Here is a 26,923-nt window from a genome sequence, read left to right as displayed (position 1 = left end):
GATTGACTAAGTACTATTATTAGGCTGCTCTAAATAGCATAGTTACATGTGATCAAATGGCATAATAGTTTAAGGTAAGACAAGATTCTACCTGTTAAACATTAAATTGTAATGCCTACACTTATACTAAATCTTATGGCATTTCAGACTCCTAGGACTCAAATTGGTCGATTTTCTAGGTAAGAGAAATTAACAAGAAGACTAACCATTGTGAGATTGAAGTTTCCTCATCCATAAAGTGAGAAAAATGGCATTTACCTTACAGTCTAGCTTTAACAATTAAGTGAAATATCATACTCAGTATAATGCTGAATGCATAGTAGATACTCAAAACCTACATACATAATAGGGATGTATCGTAATTTAAGCACTTGCCTATCGATTCTCGTTTGCATTTTCCTTATTGTAATACTTATTTAATAGTCTTTGATAGATCTATTCCTTCTGCACAAGCACCAGTATTTCCCTGGGCTTGATGTCCTAAAAATGAAACTATTAAAGTTGAAGAGAATGAATTTTGATAGATGCTGCCACACTGCCCTAAAACAGGTGCCAATTTTAAGACCCACAAACAATATAAAAGAATACGTTTTTCTCCACCTCCCTTGTCAATGTCAGATATTAAAACTATTTAGAAATTTTTGCCTGATGGGTGAAATATTTTTTTTTTCCTACTAGTGATCTTGAACATCTTATAATTAATTGGCCGTTTGCATTTCTTTTCTTGTAAAATGCCTATTTGTAGCCTTTCTCCAATTTTCTATTGGAATCTTTTATATTGATTGTGAGAGTTCCTTATATATTTTGGTTATTAAACTTTTGTTTCCTAAATACACTGTAATACTTTCTCACCATCCCTCACCTGTTATGATATTTTTTTTGGTAGAATTTAAAAATATTTAATATTCAAAACTGTCAATAATTTTTCTCTATATCTTTCTGGAAGGTATTATATCTTGCTTAAGACTTTTGCCCCCAAAGAGTATAAAAATATTTGTCTATATTATATTTAAAGACTTTGAGTTTTTATGATTAAATCATAAATCCATCTGGAATTTATTTTAGAGTAATCTGTGGGAGGAAGTTACCTTTTGTCATCAATACCATTTATTGAATGGTCCATTCTTTCCCCACTGATTTGAAATGCCACCTTTATGATATACAAAATCTCTGAATTTTCTGTTTTGTTTTACTGATTCCTGTGCAAAGTCAATTATGTTGAATAAAAATTTTATGATGAACTATAGAAATGACCTCTGAAAACGGGGTCAAATATATAGTAACAGGAGATTTGACTTTGGGTGGTGAACAAACAATGCAATATACAGATGATGTATTATAGTATCATACACTTGAAACCTATATAATATTATTAACTAATGTCACCCCAATAAATATAATAAAATTAAAAAACATTCGTGTGGCTTTAAAGAATATTGAAATTATTGTAGAGAAAAGCTTTTTTCATTAAATTTTTGTTTTGATTTTTTTCTTGAACAATTTCTTTTAGTGGAATTTTAGAAATTTGTCAAGTTCCTTGACAAGGCCTTCTGAACTATTTAACTTCAACATTAAAGTTGAAGACTAATTTGAGCGAGAATAGTGTCTCCCATTTAGAAACAGAGTATATTTATTATCTTATTTACATATTCTTTTCACGGCCTTCAGGAAAGCTTTAATTCTGACACAGGTATTATATATTTCTTGTTAATTTATTCCTTTTGTTCTTTAAATAATTTTATTCATAACATTTTAAAATTGGTCATTCCTACTATATAGAAATCTTAATGACATTCATTTAATGATCTGTATACCTTTCTAAACTCATTAGTTTTAAAAATAGATTTTCTGTTGATTCTAAGATTTTCTGGATTGAATATTATATTCAATAAAATGATAATTCTGACTTTCTAGGATTTACACCTCTGTTTTCACTTTTCTACATTGGCTAGAACTTCCATTGTAATGTGAAATAGTGTTGAAGGGAGCAACCTTGTTTTGTTTTTATGACTTAGAGAACGCTTCTGATATTTTATGTGGTGAGAGGTAACTTGCATGGCCCAGAAGTCATTTGAGCTTACAACCTCAAGTGGCGTGCACATTTGTATGCTATCCTTTTGGGTTTTTTTCTCTTGTGGGTTTTAAAATCAGGGCTATGCTAGCCTTATAGAATGACATGGAAGTTTTCCTTTTCCTTTGTTTTAGAAAAGTTTAAATAATATAGAGGTTATCTCTTTTTTGAAGTTCTGATAAAATTTAACCTTTTTAAAATTCATAATTCATATTTTTCTATGAAACCATTGATTTCATTTCATCTACATATTCCAATATATTGGTATAGCATTATACATATTATTTTGTAATTTAGAAGATCTGTTTTATTGACTTGCTCTTTTTAAATCTTTCTTATGTGTCTTTTTTCTTAATGAACTATATTAGCCCATAGTTTTTCTCCTCCTCCTGTTTTTTTTTTTTTTTGGAATACCCTGTGTGTCTTTTAAAAATGTGTATTTTCTGTACTCAGGAAACAAGAAATTCTTTGGAAACACACATATATCTTAGATCAAACTTGATAACTGAATTATTGAAATTTTGTTTTTGTGTTTATATATATCTACCTGTTAAGTCTATCTAAATATCTATCTTCCTCTTTAATTTGTCAGTTCTGATGTGTGTATTAAAATATACCATGATCATGGTTTTATCAATTTCTCCTAGCATTTTATTAGTTTCTGATTTATATATTACAAAGTTATGCTGTTGAAAAGTTTATTACTTATGTTTTTATGGAGGACTGCAATAAATAGAAAATTTTTTAAAAATCTAAAATGCTTTTTATTTTTATAGTGTTACTAATGCCCTGTTTTCTTTTCACAGTCTTTCAGATAGCAAACATATACACACACATATACACATATTTTATCTTTTTATTCTTAATTTTTCTGCACCATTCTCTTTTAGGTGGGGTTCTTATAAGTAGCAGATGTTTTGTTTTTCACATGTTTAATATAAGTGGAATTTAACTTACTGACATGAATCATGATAACTAGTATGTGTACGTGGAGCCCCTTCCAGCCATCTTATTTTGACTGCATTTTATCTCATCTCTAACCTCCTTCCCCAAAACTCAAACTCTGCTGTTCTCGAAGACCCCCAGATCCACACCAAAAGTCATTCCTGGCAACTAGTTCACTTTCTTTACAGTATAATTTGTAAGCCTACGATTAAATGTATATATTGCCGGCTGCTAGGGGTAAGGTTGGGGAAGTGGGGTTGGAAGCAGTTCTTTAATTCCCTGATGGCTGTCTTATCCTAACTTTTCTTTTCACTTGTTCACTTTGTGCTTGATAGTCTGCCAGATTTGTTCTTACCGCTGTAGTAATTTTTCCCATGAGTGTTTTGCTCTATGGTCTTTATTTTCTGTTATTGTTTATCTGCTTCGATTTACTTTCTAACCGCCAATAATTCTTCACAATTTCTGGTCAGCTAATGACAGACTTTCTTACTTTTCCTTTTTAAGTGTTCATTCTCTTTTAAAGAATGTATTTTCTGTCTTTTTAATGGATTTGGGGCAAAAAGAGGTGTGGATGCTAGTGCTCTGCCCTCTAACTTGAGCCGAGCCATATTATTTTCATACTAGTTGATACATTAATATCTAATCATAAGGATGAGACCTGTTTATGTACTGCATCTACTTTTAGAGATACATTTCTGTATATTAAACACATTTTCAATCTCAAATTTAATCAAGGACTTAATTTGATTGCCATTTAAAATGCAAAGCAAAAAGAAAGTGACATTAACACTTATCAAGTATCCACATAACTATATAGCTACATATAACAGTTCTATAGATCTATATAAATATACAACTATAATGATTAGAATTAATCTGGAGGCTAAACTAGGATCATTTTACTCTTGTTCTTTTTCTTTTAATAAATAGAAGTGTACCTGAAGGCTTATAGTCCATGTTCTCAGCATTTCTGAAGGCTTGCTATCAAATATGGTCTTATTACCAATAATTTTATGTATTGATTTGCATAATGTATTTCAAGGAAAAAATTCAATATCAACCATTCTAGCTTTTTTTCCTTTTTATTGAACTACCAAGACTAATACAACACATCACTAAGCAAAAAGTGCTGTTTACTATGCAAAAGGCACAGTCAGTGATTGGCATCTAAGACCAATTGATCTACCCATTACCACTATCTCCCTACCCGCTCTAGCACTACTATGAAGCTATTGATTTAAACACTGTCGATCGGTTTCCATTTTCTGATTTTGGGCAGGCCAATTAAGAAAGTGAATAATTGTGATTACACTGCTTCAGGATCAATTACATTTGATGCAAGACAAAGTGTTCTTTTTGGAACACATAAAAAATAATTTTTTATCTAGTATGCTTATGTTCTTAATTAAATTGAAAATAACTAATTTATACCTTCACAACAGCAAAACATATTATTGTAAATGCTTATAACAGCTAAAGTTATTTTCTTTGTAAGATACATTCATCATTTTCCTAAAATTAGTTTAAGAGAAATTGAGAAAAAAATTGTTCGTATATACTTCCCAATGTAAGAGAAAAATCAAACACTATCTACATATTTATCTCTAAAGGGACTTAGTTGATTGTGAAAGACAAAATGCAAATCTTGTCCAAAGGACTACAGAGGAAATGTAATGGAAATATATTTTTAAAAACCCTCATTACATAGCATATAAAAGGTTATTTACACAAATTGATAAGAAAAAATAAATTTTTTAGTTTGTAACTGTGCTCTAACTTGGTGCTTGAGCTTTGTCATTGGGCTCACATTGTTGAAATCATTAAAATGAATATACCTCTGGTGTTGGAGGCAAATCTATTTAGAGTGATGTTACTCATAGTCTTGTGCTTGGTAATATTGATCTGTGTTGTTTGCCTAATAGAAAAATAATAAACAATTACTAGGCAATGTTGAGAAAAGTAATCAGTTTTTATATATCACTAATATAGTAGACCTCCCAAAACATAAAGGTGATGATTTGCATAAAATCAATGTGTTATGCTACATTGCTTATATTTATCACTGCAGGTTCTCAGTAATAAATGGTACAATATTAGGTCTGAATTACTGGTAAACTGAAAAGGTATATGAAAAAAAAAAGGCTGACTATATTTAACCTATAAAACTTATTTTAAAATGTCTATTACCTATGCTTGGAGATTTTTATCCTTAACAAATTCTGCTTTAACCTAGTTAAAATTCAGATAAATGTCTCGATTCTCTTCAGAAAACAAAGCAACTTCATTTCAAAATCACAAATTATATCTTAGACCAGAAAAATATAAAAGAGTTCAAAGATAATTCTTAAAGATGCACGAATATGAGCTTTGTACTAACTGCTAATAGTTTCTGGACTTCATTAGAAATGTATAAAACATGATATAAAAACAATTAACAATGATAAAACCCAATCCTAGAAAAAGCTCCTTTGAATCATATTCACCTACGAAACCTTTGCCAATTGCATTTTCTTTTGAATTTTATTAAAAGCAGTTTGCAAATTAAAGTAAAAAGGGAAAAATGTATGGGTTTTAGGTACTGACAGAATCAATAATTCTCCACTTAGGAGGCTCAAGATAAAGTATAAGATGTTTTTTTTCAAAAGATTTCTTCTCTGGGCTATTCAATAATATTACTAAATTTTTTTATTTCTCCTGAATTTTCCAAAACTGTAGAGCTAAGAGAAGTAAAAAAATTATTTAGCTTCTTACTTTGACCAACAAACTATGAATTTTAATCATATATGGCAGACTGGAATGGCTAGTTGTGTGACATATGCTAAACATACATATAGTGTACACAATTTGTACAACTATTCCATGGCAGTCTAACCATTGCCAAAGAAAAGCACATTTGTTAAAATGTTTTGTCTCTCAAAGAAAAAAGCTGCTGAAAGCCTAGTTTTGATCTGCTATTCTTTACAGGTAATAAGAAATATAGAAAAACAATTGAACTTACCACAACTGGAAACTGGCAGTCTGAGTGGAATCACAAAAGTCAATACCCATTGAAACAGTAATGGATCCCTCAGGCTCAAGAGATTCTAGGAAATTAGATAATTTAGACATGAAAACACAGAGGATGTGAAAAAGAGGCCAACTAAACACCGAAAACTTATGTAATGTTTGCAGTTTGGTTAAAATAGTCAAATTTAATGATGGCTTATGAGAACACTTTCAAACTAAGAATATTAAAACAAATTATAAGTTAATTTCACTATTCTGCTTGAAGGCTTTATTTTCCACAACTTAATTCTGCACATATTTCAATGAGTACATTATATTTACTTGTTTCTGAAATTCAGAGAATTTCATGTTTTGTATTATTGTCTCTATAGGCATTGAATGTGGGAAGGAAATAAATTTAGTCCTGTGAAGAACAATTGTAACGAACTCTGAGTGCTTTTAAGAGATTATATACTTAAAACTTTGGAATATTTATTTAGATATAAAAAAGTAAAATTTAAATGATGTTCTAAATTTCTACAGGGAAAAAATCCAAAATTTAAAAATGCGAATTAAAAAAAAGCTGGATGAAATTAATTTACTGTACTGAGAAATTAATCAAAACTGGCATTATAGAAACCAAAATAAGTCCAATTGTATTATTCAAAGAATAATTATTGAAAGAAAATTTAGTAACAGATTAGATTATCTTGAAAAAAACAACTAATAAAATGATATTTTATAGATTTGGAATTTTTGAAGTTTCATCTATCAACTAACCAGGTATGGGAAATAACTGTCAATATACATACAAAGTGGTGTTTTTTCACTTGACAATGATAAAACTTAAGACAAACAATAAAAAAATTTTATTATGTTTGTGATTCCAAAGTCTGGCTGTACATTAGAATAATAAGGGATCTTAAATATATTAAATATATTATTTAGTATACATATTTATATATACATTACATATTTAAACAGAAACCATCCACTTTTGATTTCCACTTTGTTAAAAGTTTTCAGTATAACTGCAATCATACTGTACAGCAGCTTTATATTTAGCTTTTCTACTCTCTCTATATCTTATTAAATGTGGTTATATTTTAGCGAACACACTTTAATCCAGTAGACTGTGACTATCCTAGCGCATGTTGGCAAGTATGATTTGCCATTTAATGCTAACTATGATAGAGATGATGATCAGATAGTACAAAAGAATAATTCAATAAGCTTAATATATCAAGAAGTATGTTTATGTCTGATAGGCTCAATGAAGTTTAGGCATTATAAGAGGGTACTTGTTTGATACTGATTAAAATACTGGTTTGCTTAGTGGCATATAAGCTGATTTTTCCAGTTTGAATTTCATTTGTTTATAAACTTAACATTTACCAGGATGCTATGCAAGTACCAGAAGATTTGTTGCCTAAATCTTTGGCAAACAGGCTTTTTTGTAAATAACTATAATGATTTTTTTGCATTTCTCCAAAGCTACACCTTTATTAGTTTACAGTACTGTCGGTCACAATGCTCAAGGCAATTGTTTAGTGAATTCTTAATGTTTTTTTCTGTGCTAATAGATATATTGGGGTTTGGTCTTGTTTGTAGCCGAATACCACATTGGTAGCAAATGCTGTCATCTTCATAACATGATGGCATTCATGATTTAGATCTCTCTACATCATGTATCTTTGTATTTCATTTGACAAACTGACAGTTCTCAAGATGGCCTGCTGACAGCACTCTTTGACACAGTTTGGTATTATCTTTAGTCTTAAGATAATTAAATGTGAGTTTAGCGCCATGCTAATTCTGGAGGACAGCTTATGATCAATGGCATGTTTTATTATATGAATGCTTCAGGAACAAAGTGATCAGCATAAAATTATTCATATAATGGATTTTTATAGTATTTGAAGCCTACTACATTGGGAAAATTTACTCAGTTAGGTGACTTTATTTGGATACTGCTCTGAATCACTGCAATATACATGAGAATATTATATAGAAATGGCTGAAAAACACTGGTTCTATTATAGCACATCATTAATAATGAAAAATGAAATCACAAAGGATGTCATCTACTTGGATATAACAGTTGTACAGTATCTAGTAAAATCTTAGCTAAACTCAACTTTGTCAACTGACTATAGTACAGACAACCTAAGGCTACTCTGTGTGTGTGTGCATGTGTGTGTATGTTTTAAAACTCTTGGTCACTTTGAGAAAAATGTCACGTTATTCCTAATATTCTTGCAAGTAATCCAGTTTCACTCTAATGGCAGGGAAAACCCAGAAAAAAGTCATCATATATTATAGACAAAAAGAAAATAGACTGGTGACAAATAAGAAAGCTGCTGAACTCCTTAACATATATGCATATGTTTATTAAATAAAACAATTATCTTACCTTTCTTATTTCAGAAAAACATGCAGTCAAGATATTTTTGGAGGACTAATTAAGATATATCATATTCTGTAAGTCTACTGACAAAATAGACTACAAATATCCACTGCATGGGAAAGAATTCTGTATCTTGAGGGTATTCAATAAACGCCCACAAAACGAATGAAACATTATAGTCATAAAAACGTGCCTAAGACATAGGGAATGCAATTAGCATTAATACATTGGCTAGGTGGAAGGTCAGGGGAGGGAGGGAGCAATTGGGGGGATCATTTTACTAACTATATAGATCTCTAGCCAATGTACTGTATACTTGAAACTAATAAAAATGTTAAAAAAAAAGCTCGATAAAATCTAATTTTGGAATATGAAACTAAAAAAAAAAACTTGCTTAAGAAAGGAAAAGCCTACTATGAGTACCAAGGCAATGGTATACATTCATATTTTATTACTGTTAGGACCATACTATGAAATTTATTATATTTATTTCTTCTATTCTACATAGGCCAACAAAAGGTCAACTCACTGACTCATATGCCAGCTCAAAAGAATGTTAATACTGTTCTACTGTTTTAATCTTTGGATAAGATTTTCAACCTTCAGATAATTCATATATCAGCTGTTTGAAGCTTCTTTTAAGAGGCTAGATCTTAAGCAATTAAAAAAGAACACAAATTGGGATATTTACAACTCCTTAGCAATATATTAACTTCACAAAATAATTAAAAATCAAGATAGTCTGTATTCTTTAAATGGTGTCTTAATTATCAAGATTTTTTTTTTTTATTAAGTGGGTTCTGAAATCATCTTTTTTTTAACTCTTCTTTGGTTACTTATAAAAATCTACCATATTCTGTCCATTAGGAATTATTTTATTCCTTTGTGTAAAAATATAACACAAAGAATGACTTCCTTTACTGAATGAATCATGAAAACTATACAAGAGAATTCAACAATGTCAAAGAACTTGGGTGAAGATGAAGAAAAATAGAATAGTTATGTGAAATAATGAGTAAAGAAGGCACAGTCCTGGTCAAAGGCTTTGCTCACCTAAAGTATTGTAAAAAGGAACTATCTGGAGCTCTCTGATTATAACATTTCAAAGATTCAATGATAGAAACCATATATCACTTTTAATTGAAATTCTGCCTGCCAATTCTCCCAAAGAAACTTTAGGGCTATCTCCACTTGCGCAAAACAGAAAGAATAGAGATAGACATGCTAATTACTGCACTATTTTAAACTCAAAGTAAGACATACAATTATTACACTTAATCTTTAAAAGGCATGTTTTTGGTACAATATTTAAAAAATGGAAGGGGATGACAGTTCACTGAGACAACATCATGTAATGGGCACTGAGGTAACCTGGAAAGCACAAGCTACATCTAAGAGGCAGCCCACTCTGCATCGGCTAGTTGCACTGCATGTGAGAATAAAGACCCAGTACTGCCATGTCTTGTATTTTATTCCAAGGAAAGTGAGATTTTTGGGTTGAGTTTTAAATGTAAAAACATCTTGAGTTTTAAATGGTGTAAACAGATTAAAAAAACCCCAAAAACAAAAAACGTGATGTGTATAAATACCAGTAATATACTATGGGCTATTCTATATTTTATGTGTGAAAAGGAAGACAAGTGGAATAGTATACGTCTTTTCGTCTTCATCCCCTTCACTTTTCAACTTACAGAATGTGAAAGGAAACAGGGAAGGGGAGATATGCGAGGTAGTGCATAAAAAAAAGCATGCTGGGAATGAAACTGACCAAGAAGAGTGACAAGGGCAGTTAATGAAGATATAGGTAAAATGGGAGGCAATTTGGATTCTTCAGACCCATCCTCCCATCAACACTGGTATTACCCTTGCTGGAACCTGATTCACTAAGGGCAAAGAAATGTTTATCTTGTATGGTAAATTTAGTTTAAAAAGGGAAAACAAAGAGAGTATGCTAATAGTCAAGAAAATCATATGTATGCTACTTTTTAAAAGATGAACACATTTAATTATCACAGTTAAAGTTAACTTTAAATGAGAATATTTACCTATTGGATTAAAAACATGCATTTGCATGCCTGTAGGAAGTTTTTTTTCTCCTGTGTGGATATTTTCTATCTTTCGATCAGTAGTATTGCTCAATGTTATTTGTACAGAGACCATCTTAGCACCAAAAATGCAAGGCTGTCTTGGAAAGAAATAATGGGCAGCTAGTCCTTTTCCACTCATTCGATGAAGCAGCACATGAGTTTTCATCGGTACAAAGACAGGAGTACTGACCTATTGTATATTGGAAAAAGAAAAAAATGATTTAGTGAATACAGTTATTAATTCTCTTAGAGAACATGCAAAATTTTATGATATTTAACCTGTTTTCCCTAAAGCATTACATAAACCACAACAATGAACACACAAAGATATTAGGTCAGAAATTACATAAAAATGTAAATGCCTTCAAAACAGTATTAAAATTTTTCTGTACAGGCATATATCGAAGTATTTAAAAAATATATATCTAATAAGAGAATAATCTCAGTTATATATATTTATATTTTTAGAGTTTATAAATTTGTTAGTTTTTTTCCTAGTACACTATATTTGGACATTTCGATAATTTTCTTATTAGTTTTAATCATTTGTCAGTTGATTTTCTCAGGCTTATGAACTGTAAGATAGACCTGCCAATAATGAACATCCTGTATCTTCATTTCCAATCGTGATTCTCTGAACATTTTCACCTTGAATTTTCTTCACTGTCAATTGAAGTCTATGATCTCCTTTAAGGTGGTCTCTACCTTTGCTTTAATGATTAAAAAGATCTTCCCTACTTTAAGATCTACATACATAATATAACTAATACATACATAATATAACTATTCACTTACATTTTCTTCTAGAGCTTTCATGTTCCGATTTTTTAATTCATGTGGAACTGATTTAGGTATATCAGCTCCAATTTAATTATTCTTCTCTAAATACTTAACCAATAGCTTGTACACGATTTAATGTTAGCTTTTCTTGATGATCTTTAAATGCAAATATTCTAATTATTTATGTACTTGGAAACACTTTTGGACCCCGACTGAGCTGTTAATCTAGTACCACATTGTTTTATTTCTTACAGACCTACACTATGATTAAATGTGGCAAAAAAAAAAAAAAAAAGAAAAAAGAAAAGTCCCTCATTCCCTCTCCTCTCCACCAATATTTTCTTGGTTAATCACGTGTTTATCCTTCCAACGAACTTTAGACTCTTTTTGTTAAATTCTCCCCTTGATCTTGAATGGAATCACAGGCAGCATATTAAATGAAGAAATACAGTCCATTCTAAAAACATGTGACAACTTTCTTTCCACTCAAAGTACTGCAAGTGGCTTACCTGACACAGGCAAGGTATATTTATTATTTTTTATTTTCATTTTTTAATTAAAATCAATTTGGAATTAAACAGACCTAATCGAGATTTTTTTCCTAACAAGTGTGCTCTCCCAAACTAGGTTTTCTATAATTGTGAGAGTATATATTAACCTAGTCAACATGTTCACTATGCCACTGATACCCCATAACATTAAAAACTTACTAATATTAATAATTTAAAATTCATTAACAAAAACCTAAGAATTAAATATCACATATCCAAAATGATATATGTCTCCTAATTGACATTAAAGTACAGTATCCCTTCTCCAAAAGCTCGACTTATAAGGGCGGACAATTTAGAATAATCATCTTAAAAATGCATGAGTTTATTTGTAAAATATAATAAATAACTTGATAAATGAAAAATTTTGGCTACATAAAGTCATAGAACGACTGGCCTGTGCATTCTACTTTGGCCTTCTGAAGATAGTAATGGCAGTTGAGCATTTTAAGTTTTCAAAGCACTTTCACTTCTAATTTTAGGTTCTTTTTCCTGCATAATAATTATTTTCCAAACTCTTTTGTTTCAATGCTCACACTAAGTTCTATTTCCAAGTCCTGGGGGTTTATTAGCGTCACCCAAGACAGCAATCCTTAGCAATGAACATTCCTTCAAAGATATAGTGGGCATCATAAAAATAAGCAAACAAACTTAGAACATGTGTGTGAGAGTGTTTATATAAGTATAATATACAGAAGCAGGGGTATGGTTTACAAACAGCCAGGAATTAGCAATCCAAATATAAAAGGTGCTTAGAAGGTATGCCTTAAGTCATTTAAGAGCTGTCAACATGTCTCGGTTGGTTTATTGATTCTCTCTCTCAATATAACCCTGGGATACATGGTCCAAATATTGGTTTGTTTCCTACCTTGTCTCAAGATTCTGCATTTTTATTATAATAGTTAAAAAGATGTTATGTGCACAGGAAGAAAAACAGTACGATTCTCTCTACTCATTCTTTCCACACTGAAGCTCAAGAAGTGTTCTCTTATAAATTCTGTATCTAAAAAACCTCTGTGATAATCCTCAGAGGTTAGCTGTGACAATACAGAGAGGTCTCTGTTCCCTTCTATAATAAATAGCATTATAAATGGCACTTTGTGGCAATGATATACACTTTTTGAAGTATAGAAAGGGGCTAACTGAAAGTGTTTGATTGCTTTTTAATTATTTTACCTGTTTTCTAAGTTCATAAAGTCTCATTAAATCAACTTCCTCCAAAATCTAGATGAACTACATAGTTGACATCTTGACCAATAAAACCAGTAGGTTCCATAAATCCTTCAACAATTTCCATACATAATATAATTAATCCTGACAGGAAAGCAATATTTCCAAAATATTCAATATTTTGTATATCCAATTAAATATCTACATTTCAGAAACATATCTGAGGATGCTAAACATTGTGAATGGCTTTGCTGACTTCACATTTTATAAATGTCAATAATTTTCTTAAATGTAAAAAAAAAACAAGGGAAAAAATGTTAATTACAGAATGATCTAGACTTGGGTTGTAAAAGGGAGGGTTTAAGAAAGAAGGTAGTTATTAACAAGTTTGAACAAAACAAATCATCTTGGGCAGGGGTCAGCAAATACAGCCCATAGGCTAAATGTAGCTTGCTGCCTGCTTTATAAAGATTATTGGAACACAGCCATACTCATTCGTTTATATATTGTTGATGGTTGCTCTCCAATGGTACAGCTGAGTAGCTGCACTGCCAAACATATCTACTATCTGGATCCTTTATAGAATAAGTATGCCAACCCCTGTTCTAAGGTCACAAATGTTATATCCTTCCTCCTCCCTTCCCCCGTTTTTGGGGAACAAATCACATTTCTGCATGTTTTTTGAGAAAAGGCATTAATAACTTTGCTCCTGAGAATTTTTCCAAAGATGTCTGTATAACAAAAAGCCTTTGGAAAGAGGTAAATATCTCTTTGGGGGGCAAAAGTTAGAAAGATTTGCTAACGATCCTTATATAAGATTGAGATCATCTATACTCAGGTTCCTCTCTGTGTGTAAAGCAACACACTGCATGAGTAGTCATCATCTGGCCTTCAGCTTGTCACCCTATAGGAACTGGAACAAAAAGAAACAGTGCAAATGATGTTATTTTGCTATAACAGGCCACTACTATTGCTGTAAGTAATAAACCGTCCTTTGTCTTTGATGAAGGAGTCCCATGCCTTCTACAGGTATTCGTGAAATTGTCTCAGGCTAACCTGTTATCTTGTATGTTGGTCAAAGGTTCCCAGATCCACTTACTCCAAATAACTAAATTAGCACTTAGTAGGACTGTCATATACAATTGTGCAGTGGCAACTGGATATGAGCTTAAATTCTAGCTTACATTCAAGGGTTGCCTCTTTGGAATCTACATAATAGCACCATATGAGGTAGTGGCTTTGCTAAAGAGAATACTACTTTTCATAGTAGAAACTGCTTTTTCTTTTTGACTTTTCTCTAGGAAAGTGCATGTTGTATGACCTGATTAACTTTTTTATGGGTTTCTGAAGTATCATGATGTGTTCTGATAGCTCAATAAAGAGTTAAGTTAGTTCTGACATTGAAGAATAAGAATTCAATGTTACAAGGTTGCTTTTATTTGGTTCAAGACTAACTGTTGGTCTTTTGAGGGAGGTTTCTCTCTAGTGTTTTACCCTGTAGTGGTTATGTATGGGACTGTCTGCTCAAAACCCTACCATCTTCTAGGAACTTGGCCATATTCAGTTCTTGATGAAGCTGGCATCTCCTCATGCTACCTCATTACGTGGCCTTGGTTAACTTGTTCAGAAATGGATACATGGCCCAGTGAGTCCCTTTCCTGGGATTTATAGATTTATAGATTGGGACCTGGGAAATCGAGCCAGTCTCTCTCAAATGGCTAAAATTCTGAGATTTAAAACTCAGAAAACAAACAAACAAACAAACAAACAATGTTTGTGGCCATATTCCTATCATATTGTTCAGCTAAAAATTAAGCAAATATCAAAATAAAGCACAGATGAGAGAGTCCTGCTGGTATTTTCGGTTTGTATGTGGATGGTTCTTGAGCTGACATATTCCTGCCCTTTTTGAAGCTTGGTTTTCTGAGAAATACTCTAGCATTCCTTCTTGTAACTTCCCCTTTTTTTTACTTGTTAGTTCATTTTGGGTTTCTATCATTTAACACCCTCACCCAACTACTGTTCAGGATGAGTCACATTTCAGGACACTAACTGGGGGAGAAGGGAATAAACTTCTAATGGGAGAATGTACTCTCCTACTCCTTTCCTAAAGCCCCAGTAGATATGGGGTGGTGAGATCAGAGACTCAGGTATAGCCTCTGATTAGGTAGAAACATATGAATTTATTAATTCTGTAGGTCATGACAGCTGAATTAGCAATTCATATGGCTCAACCTAAGAGCTTTCTTTGGTTCAAGGTTAATTGATCCTAACACCTATAGGAAAGAGGAGTCCTTGATATGACTATTCTAACTCACTGGAGGTCTACACTGGGGTTAGAGAGCAAAGCCCCTGTTCGCAATAAAGTACCACTTTGCCTTTCTTTGTTCTCTGATTCAGTGTCTCCCATGGGCATCTTGGGTAGAATGCTAGTCTTGTTCAAGAGTCAGGTATTCCTTCGGCTCCCTGTCCAATAAAAGCATTACTATTTCAAACACAAAGTAACCATTAATCATTAATTTATTAATTCACTCTTTCGACTAATGAACATTTATTTAGTTCTACAAACCACTGTACTATGATACAAAGACAGAATATTCCAATTTTCCTTTTCAAGGAGTTTATTGTTTAGCTGGGGAGAACTAAGTAAATCAACCTGTGTGATAAATGCTATGACAGAGGTTTAGTAGACTAAGAGAACGCAAAAGTCATAGCTGACACCTGAGAGAGAGAGCTCAGGGAAGGAATCCACAGCTATTTTCATGAACTAAGTAAAACCTGACCATTTTTCATTACTTCTACTGTTACCATCCTAGTTTGATCCACCTCCATCTCACATCTGGATTATTTCAAGAGTCTTCTAACTGGTCTCTTTGCTTCTACTCCTCCATCCTACATAGCATAGACTGAATATAGTAACCAGGAAGAAAGAGTTAAAATAAAGTTACATCACGTCTCCCCTCTGCTCAAAACTCTCCAATGGCTCCCAATTTCACTGAGAGTAAAATCCCTATAAAGGCCTATAAGGCCCTATATGGTCTGGTCCCCTGTAATGTTACTCTTGAACCCATGAGTCACTCCACTCCAGACTTCCCTTCTATTCCTTGCACAAACCAATAATGCTCCTACCACAGGCCCTTGGCATGGGTTCCCACTTCCTGGTGTCCTGGTGTGCACTTTCTCCAGATACTCCAGTTCTGGTATTTCTTTGCTCAAGTGTTACTTTCTATTTTTTTAAGTGAGGCAACCCTTGGTTGACCTCACAGATTGCAAGGACCTTGTCAGTTTACAATCCATTACTTTTTTTATTTTTTATGCCTACAACACCTGGTCTTCTTAGGTGGTCTCCCATCCAAGTACTAACCTGGCCCAACCCTGCTTAGCTTCTGAGGTCAGACGGAATCGGGCTTGTTCAGGGTAGCATGGCCATAGACAAATGTTACCTTCTTAATGAGGCTTAATCCATTTGCATCTCTTCCGATTCCCTTTTTCTGTTTCCATAGCCACTTAATACCTTCTCTAACACAATATGCATATAATTTTATTATTTATTGTTTATTATCTATCTCCCCATTTATTCTCCTTTTTACGTTCAATGTATAAATCATAATTTTATCCACTTTCAGAACTCAAATTATAATTTTGCTATTTTAAATGATTATAGAGATTTATAGATAATATAACTCTAGTGTTGGTCATAACTATACTTTATTAGATGCTGAGTGCTCAATTATAACGCTGTTCCTAAAAATATTACAATCTTACAGAGCACACTGTGGTGATAAGAGAGATTATCGATCTTAATATTTGTTGGTTTTAGGATATGACTTGACTAGAAATTTTCTATTATGTATAATTGTATGCAAATGAAAAAATATCATACTTCTTGAAGGCACACACAAAGGAAAACATTAACTGGAAGGGCTTCTATGATACTAACACTAATTCTCAAAATATCTAGTTTTAGATAACAGCATTATTTCCCATTAAATATTAAAACTTGTATAAATGGGATAGTAAGAAAGACGATATTTGGAAATATTATTTTTGATTTAATTATTTAACTACTAATGTTCAAAGAATTAAAAATCTAGCTACATTATAAGCAAATGATATGGACTATCCTCACTATGATTCTTGAGGAGGTAATTAGTTCAATAATGGTAATAACTCTAAAATAAAAAGCCTCCTTTTGGAGTTAACAGAACAAAAAGCATAAAGTAACAATGAGATAATCCTCTACAAATCTTTACACAGCATATGTTTAAATAATAAAAGTCGTTTGTGTATCTTTAGATGGTTTATGAAAATAACCAATCAATTCTGCAGACACAACATTATTTCTAAAGGAAATCTATGTGACTCATGATGCCTGTAGATACACAGAGACAAACCACACATATTTTATCAGTTTATTACAGTAAGCAAATAAGCGTGGAATGAGAGTGCACATAACTGTCTACTTAGCGCTTACTGAAACATTTATAAGAGCTGTTATCTCCCTAATAACAGACAGACAGCGTGCAATTTTAGAGAGGAGAAAAGCTTCATATTTTTTAACACTTCACTAAAAAGTAACTGAAGAGTGTAAAATGAAAAATACTCTGTGCAGTTAGCTGGTAATGGACCATATTATCAACTCAAGTTAGATTTATAGGATACAAACTAGTCACTAATAGTTATTTTATGACATAGCGTGTCTGCTTTTTTGAGATTATTAAGATTAAAGTTGTAAAACTTCTTTTGAAGATAGTTGTTCAAAATGATTGAATTATAAAATTTAAATGAGAATTGAAAAATAAAACATAGAATATCAAGTAGGTGGCTAAGAATAAACCTTGTTCAACATCTGCATTACTATTTTAAAGATGACATTTCCATGCAAAGCTTTATGAAAACAATGTTTTCCAGCCTTTTATGCTTTAATCCACAGTTAGTCACTTAATCATTTTAAAGTATTATCAATCTATTCTGTTTTTGGACTTCAAAAATACAAAGAACTGCAGTATATAAAATTCTCTCTGTATCTAGTTTTGTTTGGCTTATTTTACAGCATATCTACTTAGATATATGGTTTACAAAAATGATCAGAAAATAGTTGTAAGCAGAGATATAGTTTCATCTTTAAAATTAGTACTTTTTAAACCAATGTATGTCTCAACTGATAAAGAGCTGTAATGCAGAAAGCCATGTATTGCTCTACTTACCAGTAAACTATATAAAGTGAAGTCTATTTACCGTTAATCCATAGTACTGATCTTAGTACTTAGCATAGGATTAAAAAAAGCACAGAGCAACTTTGCTTAATTCTCAGCTATAACTATACAGATAGACTCAAATAAGTATATTTCAATCATCTATCAACTATTACTTTAAATAAATGGCTTATAATCTTAAGGATAACTTTTTCCTTATTGTGTAAATTTAGGTATCAGGTATTCTAGAATGTAATTGTGCTAATTATGTTTTATTTTAGTAATCGGTATATATTATGAAAAACATGACACTTTTTTTCACCTCTTATTTTGGTAATAATATATATTATAAAAATATATTTGCAGAAAGACCTAAATACAGTAGCAACAAACATTTAATGGGTTTCTCACTTCATGCACGGTGTTAAGTAGGGGCCAGAAAACTACACCTGTGGACCAAATTTAGTCCACAGCCTGTTTTCATATAACCTGTGAGCTAAGAATGGTTTTTATATTTTTTTAATGGTTGGAAAAAAATCAAAAGAAAAGTAACATTTCTGTGACACTAAAATTATGTGAAATTCAAATTTCAATGTCCATAAATAAAGTTTTATTGGAACACAACCACATTCATTCATTCATTTATGTATTATTTGTGACTGCCTTGGTACAGCAATGGCATAGCTGAAAAGCTGAAAATATTTACTATCTGCCCTTTTACAAAATTTGCTGAACACCTGGTTTAGGATGTATTCAATTTACATTGGTGCTGAGATGGGGAAATTACTTTATAATAATATCCTATTTTTTCCCATCCCAACATATAAATTTATAAGCTTTACTGTCAATACATTTAATGCTTTCTAGAAGTCTGAAATATAGAATGATGCATACTTTTATTTACCACTTCCATGAAAAAATATTTCCAGAACCATGAATACAAATATGTTATATTATTCTTAGGTGTGTTCTACTATTCTTTATCTTATATTTCTTTTCTGACTTTCGGTTTAAGGGTGCTAATAAAAATAAAACTGAGTCTGGTTTTCAAAGTGTTTAGCAGAAAGGTTCCAATAATTGTTTACAATGAATTTCATTAGAACTGGAACATTTACATAAGCACAAAACAACTGTGTTATTTGATAGATGTAATAATCATTGGATCTTGATAGTTCTACTGCTTTCCCACTGACATTATCAAGGATGTAAAAGAAAATGTTGGTGTTCTCCTCCATTGTAACAAAGCTCAGAGCCTTGGTGTAATCATTGACACCCTCATTTCTCTCAAACAATTAGTTGACAAGTCCGATGTCTCTTGTATTCATTTACTTCTTTTCTATCTGGCTACCACCGGTTGCTTATTTCAGGTCTTCACTGACATTTAAAATGTTAAAAAATTTTGTTCAAAAGTAGTGCATGTTTATTGAAAACTATTTTGAACCATATGGAAATATAAGTAAAATCCCCTTTAGGTTTAACCATAATTAACCATTTGGTGTCCCTCCCAGTCTTTTGCTCCTCTTACTTTTGCTTACCCATTCAACTTGGTCTCCCTGTCTTTAGATTCCTTACACCCCAATTTGTACCACAGACTCCTGTAAAAAAAAAAAAAAGTGCTGGGCTTGGAAACCAGACAGATTTGAGCTGAACCACTGGCTCTACAACTCACTAACGCTATGACACTAAAAATGTTACTGATACTCAAGAGACCTCAATTTTCACATTTGTGAAATGGTGAAACTAGTATCTATGTTTCAGAGTTGTTGTAAATTTAGGATAAACAAAAAGAAAATGTGGAAGAAAGACGTGCCTGAGGACCAGGTTACGTACAACCAAGGGAGCAAGATAAGATTTCAGAGTTGAAATAAAAGTGTGTGGCTAAAATTCAGTACAGGTGAAAGTTATCAAAACTGAACAGATCAAGAGGCTATGAGGTAACATATTGCACAGGTTGTTAATATGTACTTTGAAGTCTCCCAGGATGATGATGGGCTAGAGAGATTATGTGTTAGATGCCAAGATCTTCACTGAATGTGGATAAGTGATTAAGAGATCCCAAGACGAGAATAACAAGGAAGGGAAAGAGTATAGTAAGATGAAATGGGCCTCGTAAGAAGGAATATGACAATGAAAAGGGAAGGGCCCAGAAGCAACAGTTGGGAACTTCATATAAACAATCTTGTTGGTAATAATAATTTTGTCAAAGACAGAATTATAGAGCATTCTGAGTGAGGGAGGTCATGATGAGGACATTTCCTATAGGACAGCAAGATCCAAGTGGAGATTCTGAGAAAGGCTAGGCTATGTAATAGTTCTTTATAAAAGTATGTGAGGGAGGGAAATTGGTAGCTGTTCTACATATTTCACAAATGGGACCACTACACCTAAAAACTGGCCATGCTTCTTGCATTTTAAGTTAGGCGACAGAGGGATATGGATGCAAGCTAGATGAAGTCTTAGAGGAAGGAAAAGTATGTCTTAGATGATGTACGAATTGGAAAGGCAAGTTTTATTATAGCTACTTTAATTTTAAATAACACGACCCCTAGGGATGCTTTCCTACAGTCTGATAGAGGGAGGAGGATCCTTTCCCATCACAGATGCTAGTCAGAGGTACCATAGTTGTTGAGGAATTCCTGACACAGGACAAGGATGGGGAAATGGGTACATGTCAATATTTCTGATTTGTGCATAAATAATTTAAATGCTTCAGTGAGAAGGTAGGGATGAGAAGAACGTGATTTACTGGAAGGGACCCTAGTATCTTTGGAGTCCATGTCTGTGGTAGTAAAGCCTTCTGATGACTCAGTTTTCTTTTCATTAGTCACCGGACTATGAATTTTTCTGGGTCAAGTGCTGGGACTGGGGCCCAGGTGCTTGTACTTTGGCACTGGCCTATGTATTCTCAGGCTGTACCTATTTTTTACATAAGAAACATTTTTCTTCAGAAGCAAGAAAGGTCCTTCTTGTCATGCAAAGGTAGAGGTGGCAGTGGTATGAACGAAAACATGAGATTTTAAGTTAGAAGATGTTCAAATTATTCAATGAGAAGAAAATCATTTAACATCTCTGAGCTTGAATTTGTAAAATAAAGGGTAATACTGCCTAATTCATAGGATTGTTTTTATACAGATTCAGTAAGATAATGCATATGAAAATGTTTTGTTGATGAAAGTACTCTTCTTTCATTATTATTAAAGACAACATGTATTAGCACAAGGGAAAAACAGTGGCAGAACTAAGACTGAATTTAATATTTTTAAGCCTCATTTCTGTCAAGCAATAAGTTACAATTCCTTTTCCAATAAACACAAAACATTCCTTATGATAAAGAAAAATAATACAAGCAACTTTGGAGATTTTTTTCTCTCCTTCAGAGAACTGAATAGGAAGTGGGAAGAACCAGCATTTATTATTTGTTTCCAAAGATTAATGATAACTGAGGAAACTTTTTTGAATATGATCTTAATTATGAATCAGTATCTTCAGTCAACAGAATAACTTTCAAAAGTAAATCAATAAAATGAGATTAGTACTGTCTTTAAAAAACCAGTTATTTAATAAACTAGATGCCTGAAAGTGGATTTCAAGTGATAATTTTATAAGCATTCCAGAGCAAAGGAATCTCAGGAAAAGTCTGAGGGCCATAACAGCATAGGATGACTACAATGCTTTGAGATATTTTATATTTCATCAGGATTACACAGTTAATAAAACCTCTACCATCTACATATCTATCTTCAGTATTGAAATTATAGAATCCCACATTTATACTAATTATAAGGAATTAACTTAGAATTTGGACGTGATGAAAAGAACAATGAAGAATATCACTAAAACAAAGTAATGAATGTAACCCAAGGCAGCTGGATGGGGCACCAGACCACATGTCAAGAGATGGGGTTATTGTTTCGAGTCAGCCATACATTAGTAGTGAGACCTCAGCTAACTCACAACCTTAGTGCCTGTTTTTCTCTTCTGTAAAATGGGGCTAATTATATATATCCTGTCTGTTTCACTGAGTTGTGAAACTGATGTTTAAACTGTTCAATAAAAGGAATTATTGCGGTTATTAGTAAATTGAGTTTTCAGTCAACGTTAAAACACAGGGTCATGAGGTTAAAAGTACATATCAAAAAGCTGAATCACCATTGGAGAAGGGCTTTTAAAAACAATATTGCTATATTTATATTGACAGTACCATCTAAAGGCCTTTAAAAAAAAAAGTAATCCCTTCCCCTATGTCCTTTTTTTCCCCCCTCTGTTAGTTGTGGGTGAAGAGGACTGTTCTCTAAAAGGTTTCTAAATGATGTTGATGTTAAAAAATATAGTATCACCATTTAACAGCCTTTTAAAGAGCAGTCTCTAGTATGGGCTTTGTTAACAACTGAGGGAGGAAGGGACTATTTTTTCAAAGGCTTTTAGAGGATGTTGTTAAAAGAATATATAGTGACATCATTTAAAAGCCTTTTAAATAATAGTTCTCCTTCCCTCCCAATTGTAATGTCCTTGGCTTTCATTTATTTTGTACTATAAGCCGAAAATGGACATGCCAACATATTATTGGCTATGGCAGGCATTTGTTGGATGGAAAATGATGTACTGCTTTTTAAAAGGTTGGTATCCAGAAATAAATCCAACTCTTCAAGAACATAGTTCCATTTCTATACAGGATATTGCCCACCCACCTTATCATTTTGTTTTCTCTAAGAGTTTACTGAACAAGATACCACACAAACAGGAAAGGAGTAACAGCTAAGTCATTCCAAGATTTCCTGTGGCATGAATGTACATCCACTGCTACTTGAGTTAACTCTCCATCCAATTAATGGCAAAATCTAACTTTCAGCTCCTGGTCTGTTGCTTTTATTTCTGCCCACTATTTCTCTAATTTTAGACTTCACCCCACTTAGAGACAGCAGTGGGCACTTAAGGTTCCTCTCCATATTTATCTCCCAGAGAAAGGAAAAGTTAAGTCAACTATTTGGTTTAAAACCCAAAGTCTGATAGCCAGTAAGCTCTGAGATAGGTTAGCTCTGATTACCTTTCACATAACGTATTAAAGAGAAAAGAATTATCCCTAGGGATATAATCATAGGATATGAAACCATTTTTAATCTCTTCGTGTGCTAGGTCTTTTCAGAAAGTGTTATCCCTTACTTTTTGCCAGTCTTGCACATAGCTCTCACTGGTTCGTTCTATGATTTACTTAAATCATAATTTACTTATGATTTACTATAATAAATCATATGACTTAGTTAAATATCAAATGCTACCTATTATATAATGTGTAGCTCAAGCCCTAAGTTGTTCATTCAACTCTTTCTGACTCTGCTCCAGCTCATAATGATGTTAGTTATTAGTTACATTTCATTTTGACATTTCTTATAACTTTATTTTCATCTTATTATTTAACTTTATGCATTTCATCTTATTATTTAACTTTACTCTTATGTACCATGTAAATAACGAAGTGCTAAGCCTAGAGAATAATTTCTTTGCATGTTTTTGCATGATTTTTAAAAAATACAAATAAATTTTGAATTGTTGACTCAATAGCACAAGTGAGTTAGTTATTTGTGCCTATAGTTATAATTGATAGTAAAGACTTAACTATTTTAAAATATTTTAAAACTTCTGCATAAAAATTCATGTCATTTGAGATTTATTTCTATTATCTACTGAAATAAATCAATGTTTCACTGAGAAATGCTTTAATAATTTTGATTCTAATAAATGTAAGCTGATAAGATTTTGAATAAAAATTCTGACTTAAACATCGAAGAGATGGCATTAGGAAGATATAAATATTTAAAATTTAATCTAATATGATTGATTTGAAAACTTCCTATTTCTCTTAATTTGAGTGGTTCTGACCACAGTTAAGTCGAATTGCCACAAATAAGAATTGTGTGGTTAGGGAGGTGGCCATAGTCTAATTGCCACAAATAAGAATCGTGTGGTTAGGGAGGTGGCCATAATCCCCACAGCAGGGCTCCATTTGAATCTAGGTATAGTGAATGATCACCATGCTGCGATCAAGATCAAGATCAAAGAGTACAAGGTCATGTGTGGTGCTGGGCTCTGGCTCTACATCAGAATGACCTCCAGAAAAGCCAGGGTCCTACTCTTCCTTTCCTCTGCAATTTGTAGGTGAAGTATGAGTATCTGAGCCATCTTCCTCTCTTCACAGATTCCACAGGTGAGGTGGTACACAGAATAATGGCCTCGCAAAGGTATCCAAATCCTACTCTACAGAACCTATTTATATGTAACACTGCATGTTGGGGGGAATTAATTAGCTGATTTTGAAATGGGGAAAGTTTCCTGGATTATCTGGGTGGGCCAATGTAATCATATGACTCCTATAAGTGAAAGAACAAATTAGAGAATCAGGGTTAGAGTGATGCAGTATGATAACAACTCAGTTAGCCATTGGTGGCTTTGAAGATGGAAGTGGCCAAGAGCCAAGGAATGTGGGCAGCATCTAAAAGCAGGAAGACACGAACTAAGCTTCTAGAAGGGAACACAGCTGTGCTGACACCTTGACTTTAGCTCAGTGAGACTCTTTTGGATTTCTGACCTCTAGAACTGTCAGATAATAAATATGCATTGTCATAAGCCATCATGTTTGTGGTAATGTGTTACAGCAGCAATAGAAAACTAATAAAGGTAATCTGATGTCTAGTTGAAAACTACTGTTCTGAATGTTTATGCTGTGGAGTCTATGGTATAAATGTTTATATATATCTTTTAGTGGTTGATCTGTGATCTGAAAGGCATCAAAAATTGTGCTTTCCCTAGAGTATTTCCTCATTGGACTTAAGCTTCAGCTAGCATAGACACTAATGACTTTGATTGGCTCTCAAACCTGGATAGTTATTTGTCAGAATCATTTAGGGGACTGGCTTTTTAAAATTCACCCCTCCCCCAATACTCTTTCTACATGATTTATGAGCACATTAAGTTGATTTTGACAGACAGGTACTGAGAACCAATGAAAACAATAAAAGATGGACTATCTTCCCAAAGCTCCAACTAAATGCACAGTGAGACATCCTCTTATCCCCTTTAATTGGTAACTATTAGTCCTTCTGATAAAATATGCACATAGAAACTTTTTATATGAGTTCTATACAAGCAAAAGGGGATTCTTATAAGTAGTAGCAGTCACAGACAAATGGGTGATGAGGCACAAAACAGACAAGTTTCAATGGGGAAAAAGGAAGTAAACGAAAATAAGAGAGGCTTTGGGTAGGGCAAAAGTAGGTATTAAGAGAGTGATTGTCCTGAAGGAACTCTTAAAAATGTTACGATTTTTTTCTAGAACCATCTTTCTCTGAAAAAAGCATAATATGAAAGATTTTTTAAAAGGTTAAACTGAGTCTCTGAATCCAGATTCTTAAGCATTTTGCAACCATTCATGTAAAGTTAATGTTATAACTGCTGAGAAAAATAATGCAGGTGTACAAGTGGGTGCTTAGGCAACCAGATCTCTTTGAGAAAAGTTGAGCCACCAGAAATATATGCAAATTCTGCTCAGAAAAAACTCAATTCAGTCTATGTTGGTTTAACAGAAACATATGTAGAATGGTAAAATGTTTTTTGGTGGAAATTCCACATCTATAAATCATATTACAGAAAGCATTCAGTATTACAAAGATAAAGGGATTCTTCTCTGAAGATCTGTTTTAGTAATTCTCTCTCCCAAAAACCTAGGACATCTTATAGAAACGTTCACTGCCACTCTATTCATCCTCTCGTGTTCTTGTGTTCATGGTTTCTATTTCTATAAGACTGTAAGATGTGCCCCAAACTGTAACCATAGATTACTTTTTAAAAAATTTGCTGCAGTTTCTAACACAATATTCATAATATAGAAGATACTCTGTTCATGTTTCTTAATAAAAACATTCATTTTTTTATAACTGTCACCATAACCTCTAAAGCTTGAAGCAAAAGAGAACTAGACTCCATCCATTGGAGTCTGCAAAGAATGTAAAGGACATTAACCTATATATTCACTATTGTGCCCAAACTATTCTTGGAGATCTGAGGGAACTGTGAAATTATATATAACGATGACATGTAATTTTTATATTTTAATATGACACCTGCTCAGATCATTTTATTGTTTCTTGATATATAATGGCTTCTTTCGGTTGATAGCTTTGAAATAAGTATTGAGCCACATAGTTATAAAAACACACTTCTGAAAAGCACATTGGTGAATTCCAGAATACACACAATCTGGTCAGGTATTAAAAAAAGATATACTTTATGAGTCCCTGTGCCCATTTATTGGAAGACTGGTGAACTGTTAACCTTCTCCAGGTGTGCCTCATTCTTTTAAAAATTAGTTAAAAAGTACTGTTTTCTAAGGAAGAAACAGTTAAAATAAACCAGACACTAATTTCTGAGCATTTAAAATTAAGAAGGCATTCAAACTTGTTAAGTGGTACATCGATGGTCTTTAGCAAATGAAACTATGTAAAGTTTCAAATTATTTTTTCAAAGAATTTGAGAAAATTTCCAATTCTAAAAAGTATGATAGAAGGTCTAAGACTAAATTGCCAGTGGCTGACAAGGATTCACAATCTAGCTATAATTTTGTCCTTGTGACTAAGCTGTTTGATGTAATCCCCAGAAGTGAAACATACATGTATATGAACATTTTCTGGCATGAAACATGTCTCTGTCACAAAGCAATGTCTTAATTTCAAATTCATATT

At 32.6% G+C, this 26,923-nt stretch overlaps 1 protein-coding gene and 1 pseudogene across 1 annotated transcript in view; both read right to left on the bottom strand.

The window, feature by feature from the left end:
• The window catches only part of AP3B1 (adaptor related protein complex 3 beta 1 subunit), a 219,935-nt gene that overhangs the window by 20,371 nt on the left and 172,641 nt on the right, over nucleotides 1-26,923 (bottom strand). The window contains exons 23-24 of the mRNA XM_011375121.1: nucleotides 10,454-10,685; nucleotides 6,015-6,099 (exon numbers count right to left, since the gene is read on the bottom strand). Of these exons, the coding sequence (XP_011373423.1) occupies nucleotides 6,015-6,099; nucleotides 10,454-10,685 (317 nt within the window). The remainder of the gene's footprint in view (nucleotides 1-6,014; nucleotides 6,100-10,453; nucleotides 10,686-26,923) is intronic.
• LOC111729472 lies at nucleotides 16,312-16,430 on the bottom strand (annotated as a pseudogene).

This window comes from Pteropus vampyrus, unplaced genomic scaffold (genome assembly GCF_000151845.1).
Source record: "Pteropus vampyrus isolate Shadow unplaced genomic scaffold, Pvam_2.0 Scaffold262, whole genome shotgun sequence".
Classification (NCBI taxonomy): domain Eukaryota; kingdom Metazoa; phylum Chordata; class Mammalia; order Chiroptera; family Pteropodidae; genus Pteropus; species Pteropus vampyrus.
The sequence above is the reverse complement of the archived record's forward strand: the minus strand, read 5'-3'. Positions and strand labels throughout refer to the sequence as shown.